This window comes from Hypanus sabinus, chromosome 22, assembly GCF_030144855.1.
Source record: "Hypanus sabinus isolate sHypSab1 chromosome 22, sHypSab1.hap1, whole genome shotgun sequence".
In the NCBI taxonomy this organism is placed as follows: domain Eukaryota; kingdom Metazoa; phylum Chordata; class Chondrichthyes; order Myliobatiformes; family Dasyatidae; genus Hypanus; species Hypanus sabinus.
Genome location: NC_082727.1, coordinates 23,774,244 through 23,785,163, shown reverse-complemented (window position 1 = coordinate 23,785,163; position 10,920 = coordinate 23,774,244). Strand labels below are relative to the sequence as shown.

At 42.8% G+C, this 10,920-nt stretch overlaps 1 protein-coding gene across 5 annotated transcripts in view; it reads right to left on the bottom strand.

Annotated features, from left to right (window-relative positions):
* Positions 1-3,219: 3,219 nt before the first annotated feature.
* The window catches only part of hells (helicase, lymphoid specific), a 66,007-nt gene continuing 58,306 nt past the window's right edge, over positions 3,220-10,920 (bottom strand). For all 5 annotated transcript variants that reach the window (XM_059947321.1, XM_059947319.1, XM_059947318.1 and 2 more), the window contains 2 exons: positions 9,709-9,785; positions 3,220-4,758 (listed from right to left, as the gene is read on the bottom strand). In XM_059947321.1, coding sequence (XP_059803304.1) covers positions 4,658-4,758; positions 9,709-9,785 — 178 coding nt within the window. In that variant the 3' untranslated portion in view covers positions 3,220-4,657. The remainder of the gene's footprint in view (positions 4,759-9,708; positions 9,786-10,920) is intronic.

The window sequence follows — 10,920 nt, the reverse complement described above, 5'->3', positions numbered from 1 at the left end:
AAAAGCAGGCTGGCCTTCAGAAGTGGTGAGTGCAGTCACCAAGATGTCAGGGCAACATTCAAGTACAAGTTAGTGGTATGTTTTTGACATCAAAGTCAATTTATTATCAAAGTTTATATATGTTTCCATATTAATTTTTTTGCAGACATCTACATGAAAGTAAAGAAACACAAAGACAAACTGTGTAAATAAGAATAAATAATACTGCGGACACCAGTTGTTGAGTCCTTGCAAGTAAGCCTGTAGGTTGTGGAACCAGATCAGAGTTGTGGTGAGTGAAGTTATCTATGCCAGTTCAGGAGCCTGATGGTTGAGGCCTAACAACTCTCTCTGAACCTGATTACATGGGACCCAAGGCTCATGTACTCCCTGCCTGATGGTAGTAGCAAGAAGAGATGCTAGATGGATGGTGGGGTTCCTTGATAATGGATGCTGCTTTCTTAGGGCAGCACTCTTTGTAAATGTACTCAATGGTAGGGAGGGTTTTGCCTGTGATGGACTCGGCTGTATCCACCACTTTCTGTGGACTTTTCAGTTTCTGGATAAACGGAATCGAACAAATTTTTCCCCTGCTTTGGAGGGGATATCTAATTATGTGATGTAACTACATTTACAAAATGCTGCAAACTGTTTCCATTGTGCTGCCTGACCTTCTAATGTCTCAGATCCAGGATCCTTTGTCACAGACCTTTGACCTGAATTGTTAACAGCTTGTCCTTCCACATGTGCCCCTTACCGAGCATTTCATATTTTCTTTCAGATTCCAGCAACTGCAGTTCAAGTTTTTCTATTACGTAGCTAGTCCACTTGAGGGGGAAAGCAGGATACATCTTTCCAGAGAAGAGGAAATGCAGCTTCATTTATTTATTTATTGCGATAGAGCATGGAGCCAGCCACGCCACCCAGTGATTCCCTGATTTAATCCTGGCCTAATCATGGGACAATTTACAATGACCAATTAACCTTCCAAACAGTAGGTCTTTGGACTGTGGGAGGAAACTAGAGCACCCAGAGGAAACCCATGCAGCCATAGGGAGAACATACAAATTCCTTACAGACAGTGTGGGAAATCTGAAGGGCTGTGGTTGCTCAGATGATTGATTTTTTTTTTCACACGAGTGTTAGAATTATCAAGAAAAGGCAGGCAAAGAAATGTATGTCAGCCAGAATGATGTCACAGGGTTGAAATGAATAGCACGAATTTAGCACAAAGTATGTCACCTTATCACAGAACACCCATATTGCCAAAATGGAGTCTCCAATCCAGCATGCCCTCTCCAATATCCTAAATCAAGGTCCAGGTATTCTTACTGGCCTTTGAGTTGCATCTCTGATGGAGGTGTACAGGATGAGAGGCTTAGAAAGAGTGGATAGCCAGCGACTTTTTTTTCCTCCGTGTAGAAGTGGCTAATATTGTATAGGGGGAATGTTAGAGGTAAGTTTTTGCTTTAGAGTGATGGGTGTGTGAACGTCCTGCCAGTAGTGGTAGTAGAGGCAGATACTTAAATGACATCAAAAAGCTCTTAGGCATATGGGTGAAAGAAAAACAGATTTCTATGTAAGATTTTGAAAGGTCAGCACATCATGGGCCAAAGAACCAGTAGCCTTTTATGTTCTAATTCTTTATGACTCAACCTTGCCAACAATTCAGAAGAGTACTTAGTTCCATCTAACTGCAGTTCTAGACCTTACAGGACCCATGTGGTTTCAGTGGTAGCTCGTCCATCAAACGTGATCAGATCCCATGATAAAATTTGCAGCATAACCTACAGCGTGACTCCACATTGTCAATAAGCTCCCTTTCAGCCAAGTCATTAAACACCATCTTGACATTCAATTAATATAAAAGCCCTGCATTGCCTAAACATTTTTTGGCTTTGTGAGGAATTATTGTGCACAAATTGGTGTATTTATACATAAATATAGCCCCCAAAAAACTCACTTTCTTTACAAAATTGCAAGGACAAAAGGCCAAACATGTTTCCCCTTCTTTAAAAAACGCCATCTTATAAAGGTGACAATTGCGTAGGACAGAGGGGTACATTAAACAAGACCAACAGGGATAAACAGTAATAGTTGTTCAATAAAGAGATCAAAGGATTCAGAAAAAAGGGGGCAGAAAAAGAAAATCATAAACACAAGAAATTCAGAATATGCTTGAAATCCAAAGCAGCACACAAAATGCTGGAGGAACTCAGCAGGACAGGCAGCATCTATGGAAATGAATAAACAGTTGATGTTTCAGGCTTAGACCCTTCCTCAGAATTAGAAAGGCATGAGGAAGTCACTAGAACAAAAAGATGGGGGGTAGGAAGGGGAAAGATAGCTCAGAAGGTGATATAGGTGAAGGTAAAGGGCTGGAGAGGAAGGGATTAAGAGGAACGTGGACAATTGGAGAAAGGCAGGTGAGAAATAGTAAGAGGCCAGACTGGGAGATTGAAGAGGGGTGGGGGAAGGAAATTCTTTTCCTTTTTCAGATATAAGGAATTGATATTCATGCCATCAGGCTGGAAGCTACCCAGACATGATACAAGGTTTTGCGACGTCACCCCGAGGGTGGCCTTGTCATGGGGCACAAGGAGTCCATGGACCAACATTATGAAATGGGAATGTTAATTAAAATGCTTAGCCACCTAAATTGCAGTTTTGGTGGATGGTGTGGAGGTGCTTGATGAAACAGCCCCACAACATACAATAGATCTCACCCATGTAGTGGATGCTGCATTGGACACATTAGACGACCTTAGCAGATTCGCAAGTGAAGTGTTGCCTCACCTGGAAGAAATATTAAGGGACATGAATGTTGGATACAGAGGCTCATGGGGTGGTAGGTAAGGTCAAGAGGAGTTCATCACCGTTAAGATTGTGGGAAGAATGTTCAGGAAATGGAGGGGATGCAGGTGAGGGCAGCGTGAAAGCTGGAGGAAGGGAAACGTTCTTTGAAGGAGACCATCTGATGTCCTGGAACGGAAAGCCGCATCCCGGAAACAGATGCAGGAGAAACTGAGAGAAGGGAATGGCATTTTTACAGAAAGGAAAATGCTTGTTTGTTGAAAATGCAAATCTCCCTTTGACCAAGTGTGATAATTTGATTAAAACAGGTCTGTTTTTTTAAAATCCAATGAATTCTCCACAGTTTAGATGTAGGCTTGAATATTATAACACACCTATGAAACTGGGTTTGCAAAATGGGGGAAAAAAAGCATAATAACCAAATTTTTAAACTTTTATTTCTAATAAAATCCATTTTTTGTACATTTATACAACAGCATTTAACACAGAGTAGGGATTGAAGTTGGAAGAAAGTATTCCACAACGCTGAACCTTTTAAGGTCCCACTTTTTTTTTAAAAGCACGACCAGTCATGTATCTGCAGTGTTAGGCATCTACCTATACCAAGCCTCCCCTAATCAACCAACTAGAATCGCAGTGCACAGGGGCTAAATCTCTTCATCAGGTAGCTTCTATTTGTATTTGTTTAACTCTTGTGCTATTACCCAAAATGAAAACAAGAAACTCGTCCAAGGAAATAATTTTCAGATGTTTAACTTCTTAATTTTGCTACAAAATCACCACTAACCAGCCTTTCATTCTTTTCAGTTCAACGTCTACAAAGTAAAAATCTGCACTAACTGCTCCAATAGCTGGATTGCATGATCCAGAATGACAGGAGGTAACATTTATCACCACCCTCCTCCGCAGCCCCTATAAAAAATGCTCCAAAAAGAGCACAGGTGTGGAAGGCGGCGCTCGTTAACGTTTCTATCGCAACTTTTATCTAAAGGCTTTCAAACTAAAACAATAACCACTTGGGTGAGCAAAAAGCTCCACCCCAGAGCAATGATCAAATTAAACAACAACTGGTCTTGACTCAAAGGAATATCCGGGGAGGGGTAAAGAAAGGAAGAGGAACAAAAAAAACTTGGCAATCGTCAGCTTCTTAAATTTCACCATCATTAGCCTTGAGCAAAAGGAGGGGAAAACTGTGCTCTGGGAATTTTCTGTTAGACAAAAGGGTAGAGGGAAGAGGGAAGCCAGACCAACTGACACCACCTCTTTCAAAATAAAACTGGTGGATTACAATTTGCCCTTTATAAGCAAGGAAGATAAAACTCAAACATTCATTGACACATCGTCAGATCTTCTAACACCGACTGGTACTAGATACCACAGAAGGCACATAGTGGTGTTCCCAGCAATCTCACAACATGGTAGAACATTAACTTCCCGTTTCTTTTCAACAGGAACTCTGCTGAGACAATAAGTGTGCAAATATTGTGGTAGGGAAGAACACTCCCCCCACCACATACTAATAAACTAAATTGTACAGGTAAAGAAAAAAATACTCTTTATTCTCTCATTTCACCTGCACAAGGGTCAAAAATTTGAAGTCAACCTATTATTCACATTTTAGGCAGCAATAAATCTCAAAATTGAAAAAAAAATTGCACCTGTAATCTACTGTGCTAAACAAAAGCACATTTCAAGAAAGAGCCCCAGTTTAACCATCTTTAAAACAGGAAATCATGTCAGATCAATAACCCTAAGGATGCAGTTTGGAAAGCAACAAAAAAAAAATTGAGTAACTTTTGGAAACTGTTCTCCACAGGAGTAGCTAACACCGGACTGCAGAGACGTGGCCTGCCACATCTCTCAGTCAACATAGCTGGATTTCTGCATTTGCCTCATCATTGTCAAGTACTTTGAAGACTTTGTCTGTCTGGCTTTTGATTCTTGAATTCTGTTTCTTTGTTTGTTCTGCAAGAAAGCAAAGATTCCTCACATTATCAAAAGCTCAAAAAGCTGAAGACATTTCACAAGTTCAACAAGGAAATCTAACATCTTCCATGCAATGTTACCCTATCCTGTTACAGAAAATGTTTTCCAGTTGGTAGTGGGATGGGGGTCTTCCTCTTCCCAGTTACCCTACTAACTGATACAAAATAAATATATTATCAGCGTACATATACGTCACCGTATACCACACTGAGATTCAGTTTCACACGGGCATACTCAATAACCAAAATAGAATCAATGAAAGGCGGCACCAGCAGAGCAGACCACCAGTGTTCAAAAGACAACAAACTGTGCAAATACAAAAAGAAAGAAAAAAAAGAAATAAAAACAATGAACAACAAGAACATGAGGTGAAGAATCCTTGAAAGTGAGTCCACAGGTTGCGGGAACCGTTCAGTGACAGGGCAGGTGAAGCTGAGTGAAGTTATCCCCTCTGGTTCAAACACCTGATATTTGAAGGGTAATAACTGTTCCTGAACCTGGCAGTGAGAGTCCTGAGATCCCTGTACCTTCTTACCGACAGCAACAGTGAGAAAATCATGATCTGTGTGGTGGAAGGCCTTAATGATGGATGCTGCTTTCGTTTGTGTAGATGTGCTCAATGGTGGGGAGGGCTTTTCCCGCGATGGACTGGGCCATATCCACTATTTTTTGTAGTATTTTTTATTCAAGGGCATAGGTGTTTTTATAGCAGGCTGTGATGCAACCAGTCAATAAACTATCCAAACATCTATAGAAGGTACAATATAGAAGGCCATGCTTCCATTCAAATTTGCTCCCCATTTTATACCAAATACCATCATTGCTTCTCTCTATCCCTTATCTTTTTCAAACTGCTTAAACATTTTTGCCTTCAAATACTGGAAAAATAATTGGAGAATTTTCTAATGGTGACAAACTAGGAACAGTAGATCATCAAGGATATGCGAGAATCTACTTGAATCATTTAAAGTTAGACTTTTTTTTAGAATTTGATTTGAATTGACTTTATTTCTTACATCCTTCACATACATGAGGAATAAAAATCTTCATGTTACATTTGTCTAAATGTGCAATAAATAGAACAGTCAATGTAACATAGAAACACACTCAAATCAGCGTGAGCTAATCATTCTGATGGTCTGGTGGAAGAAGCTGTCTGTCCTGGAGCTAGTTGGTCCTGGCTTTTATGCTACAGCCGACCATTTCCCGGATGGTAGCAGCTAGAATAGATGGTGATTGAGGTGACTCTGATTCCCAATGATCCTTCAGGCCCTTTTCCTCACACCTGTCTTTGTAAATGTCCTGAAGCATGGGTCATTGGGAGATACAGATGCACTGGGTAGTCCACTCCTCTCTGTAGAATCCTGCGGTTAAGGGAGGTACAGTTCCCAAACCAGGCAGTGATGCAGCCAGTCAGGATGCTCTCAATTGTGCCTCTGAAGAAAGTTCTTAGGATTATGGGGGCCCATACCAAACTTCCTCAAAAGAAACAACCCTTTCCCCATCCAAACTCATCTCCACCATCACCACTCATCTGGGTAAGATTGTCCTAAGCTGGTTCCAACCTAATCGTATCTTAACTGAAGTTATCACTAATTTCTCTGTCCTCTAGTGTATCCCCGACCTCCTTGTACATTTTCACATACATGCTGCCCTTCAGTGTAAGAACGGACTCCACTTGCGTACAGACAACAGGTTGGCTTAGCTTACAACACAATGCTGGAGGAACTCAGCAGGTCAGGAAGCATCCAAGGGAGGTAGTAAACAGTCAATTAAATTATTCCCTTCCATAGATTCTACCTGGTCTGCTGAGTTCCTCCAGCATTTTGTGTGTTACTCTCGATTTCTAGCATTTGAAGAATCTCGGTTTTAGCTCACTGCCAGCTCCCTTGGCACATCTGCCAACTAACACAGCTTGCCTAATATCTAATATTTGAAAAGCAGAATTATCCTTCAGCCAAATACTCAATGATTACAGCTGCCACCTTTAGTTCCTGCTACAAATCCTGTCCTTGACCACCAATTCGAACCCTCTTTCAAGCAAACAAACTGAAACCAAAATAATTCATAGCCATGCTATTTATCCTGGCCCTCTAAACACAGACTTGCTCGATCCCAAGCTGCCCACTTTCACCTGTCCCACCACAACTTGCATGTTGCTGAAATCTTTAAACATCTGTTTGTATCTCAAGAATGAACTGGTTCAATGATCTCTTGGGCCAACTGTGATCCTCCACTATGCACATGTTTATGATAAGAAAAAAAGCATCTGCCACTCAGAAGTAAAAGATGCCCTATCTGCTCATCACCCTATTGCTAGATTTCAAATTTCTCCAACAGAGACAGCAATGCAGCCAATATAAAAAGGAGAGGAGTTGCGAAACAGGGCTGATGAAAAATGAAGAGGCATGACAGATGACAGCAGGTCGCACCAGGTTGGGGGGTTGCGGGGAGTTTGCAAGAATCAGCCACTGATGGATGGTAGATGGAGGAAGAAGGAAAATTGAGGCTGTCTCAACCTTCTCATTCTCCTCCCTCGCATGTCTTTGTCGATCATCTCACCTAGGGCAGACCCCTCCCACCCCATCATCTTTCACCCCTCAGTCCACTGGTCACCTCAGGATCCAATCTCAGTATCCCCCTTCCCTTTATGCAAGCCATCTTGCCTCTAGATCCTGAGGCAAGGTTTTGACCCAAAACAGCAAACTCTTCCTCCACCCCCCGCCCAACTGATGCTGACCGACCTGCCAAGTTCCTCCAGAAAACTGGAGAAATGCATCACTAAAAACAAATTAAGCTTTTCGTAAGTCCTGATACTAGTTTTTGTAATGTGGTGTTAGTTTTCGGTCACGTAATACCTCAAGGCTCTGTTACAAGAACTAAGTTGAGGTGCGGCTAAATGTTATTTACTGCAGTGCACTCAGAAATACAGAACTAGAAGTAATTATGTTGTTAACAACACACACAAAATGCTGGTGGAACAGACGGAGGAATTGTGAGAAGGGGATAGCATTTTTTGTGACACTTCTCATGCTTTGAATTTTTTCAATGATTTTAAGTTCCCTGGCCCCCACCGTCTTATTTTCACCATGGACATCCAGTCCCTATATACCTCCATCCCCCACTGAGATGGTCTCGAAGCTCTCTGCTTTTTTTTGGATTCCAGACCTAACCAATTCCCCTCTACCACCACTCTCCTCCGTCTAGCGGAATTAGTTCTTACTCTCAATAATTTCTCCTTTGGCTCCTCCCACTTCCTCTAAACCAAGGGTGTAGCCATGGACACCCGTATGGGTCCCAGTTATGCCTGCTTTTTTGTTGGCTTTGTGGAACAGTCCATGTTCCGAGTCTATACAGGTATCCATCCCCCTCTTTTCCTTCACTACATTGATGACTGTATTGGCGCTGCCTCCTGCACACATGCTGAGCTCGTCGACTTCATTAACTTTGCCTCCAACTTTCACCCTGCCCTCAAATTTACCTGGTCCATTTCCGACACCTCTCTCCCCTTTCTTGATCTTTCTGTCTCCATCGCTGGAGACAGCCTATCTACTGATATCTACTATAAGCCTAGAGACACTCACAGCTACCTCTTCCTCTTCCCACCCTGTCTCTTGCAAAAATGCTATCCCCTTCTCACAATTCCTCAGCCCCACCGCATCTGCTCTCAGGACGAGGCTTTTCATTCCAGGACGAAGGAGATGTCTTCCTCTTTTAAACAAAGGGGCTTCCCTTCGTCCACCATCAACTCTGCTCTCAAATGCATCTCTCCCATTTCCCGCACATCTGACCTCACCCCATCCACCTGCCACCCCACTCGGGATAGGGTTCCCCTTGTCCTTACCTACCACCTCACCAGCCTCCAGGTCCAACGTATAATTCTCCATAACTTCCGCCACCTCCAAAGGGATCCCACTACCAAGCACATTTTTCCCTCCCCACCTTTCTGCTTTTCGCAGGGATCGCTCCCTATGCGACTCCCTTGTCCACTCATCCCCCCATCACTTCCCACCGATCTCCCTCCTGGCACTTATCCTTGTAAACGGAACAAGTGCTACACCTGCCCTTACACTTCTTCCCTCACCACCATTCAGGGCCCCAGACAGTCCTTTCAGGTGAGGTGACACTTCACCTGTGAGTCGGCTGGTGTGGTATACTGCGCCTGGTGCTCCTGGCGTGGCCTTTTACATATTGGTGAGACCCGATGCAGACTGGGAGACCATTTCGCTGAATACCTACGCTCGGTCCGCCAAAGAAAGCAGGATCTCCCAGTAGCCACACATTTTAATTCCATGTCCCATTCCCATTCTGATATGTCTATCCATGGCCTCCTCTATTGTCAAAATGAATCTAAACTCAGGTTGGAGGAACAACACCTTATATACCGGCTGGGTAGCCTCCAACCTGACGGCATGAACATTGACTTCTCTAACTTCCGTTAATGCCCCTCCTCCCCTTCTTACCCCATCCCTGACATATTTAGTTGTTTCCCTGTTCCCCATCTCCCTCTGTTGATTCCCCCCCCCTCTTTCTCCTGAGGCCTCCCGTCCCATGATCTTTTCCCTTCTCCAGCTCTGTATCACTTTCGCCAATCACCTTTCCAGCTCTTAGCTTCATCCCACCCTCTCCGGTTTTCTACCACCATTTCGCATTTCCCCCTCCCCCCACTACTTTCAAATCTCTTACTATCTTTCCTTTTGGTTAGTCCTGACGAAGGGTCTCGGCCTGAAACATCGACAGCGCTTCTCCCTATAGATGCTGCCTAGCCTGCTGTGCTCCACCAGCATTTTGTGTGTGTTGTTGTTTGAATTTCCAGCATCTGCAGGTTTCGTCGTGTTTAGTAATTATGTTAAAACTACTTAAGATTAACATTATACAGAGGGGAAAGAAACGTAGACAAGGCTACAGTCAATGTGTCCATTCACTTACTGATTAGGTCACTGCGATCCAGGAGAATCTGAAGATCAGTATCACTCATCACTTTCTCAGTGTTTCCTTTCACTACTCTGTTGAGAAAGTTTGAAAGCTGTTAAGTTGGGGAATAGTTATTTAACTAGAATAAATCAATTAACTATTAGCCCAAAGATCAATCAATCCAACAAGGATGAATCTGAAATCCAATATTTTCTTCTGTTTGGAAACACTTATCCTCTCCCACCAAATCATTCCCAGAACCAGGGTTTCAAACTCATTGCAAACCTGCATGTGAAAGAAATACTCTGAACAGTGCACACAATTTAAACTCAATTCATACACATCAAAAAAATCTGGGAGGGATGTGCTGGCATTGGAGAGGGTCCAGAGACAGCTTACGAGAATGATCCCATGAATGAAAGGATTAATGTGCAAGGAGCATTTGATGGCTTTTGGCTTGATGGGGTATCTCATTGGAACATATAACCATCTAACAATTACAGCACGGGAACAGGCAATCTTGGCCCTTCTAGTTCATGCCGAACTCTTACTCTCACCTAGTCCCACCGACCTGCACTCAGCCCATAACCCTCCATTCCTTTCCTGTCCATATACCTACCCAATTTTACTTCACATGACAATACTGAACCTGACTCTACCACTTCTACTGGAAGCTCGTTCCACACAGCTACCACTCTCTGAGTAAAGAAATTCCCCCTCATGTTACCCCTAAACTTTTGCCCCTGAACTCTCAACTCATGTCCTCGTTTGAATTTCCCCTACTCTCAATGGAAAAAGCCAATCCATGTCAACTCTACCTATCCCCCTCATAATCTTAAATACCTCTATCAAGTCCCCCCTCAACCTTCTATGCTCCAAAGAATAAAGACCTAACTTGTTCAACCCGTCTCTGTAACTTAAGTGCTGAAACCCAGGTAACATAACATTCTAGTAAATCTTCTCTGTACACTCTCTATTTTGTTGACATCTTTCCTGTAATTCAGTGACCAGAACTGGACACAATACTCCAAATTCGGCCTTACCAATGCCTTATACAATTTTAACATTACATCCCAACTCCTATACTAAATGCTCTGATTTATAAAGGCCAGCATACCAAAAGCTTTCTTCACCACCCTATCCACATGAGATTCTACCTTCAGGGAACTATGCACCATTATTCCTAGATCACTCTGTTCTACTGCATTCTTCAATGCCCTACCATTT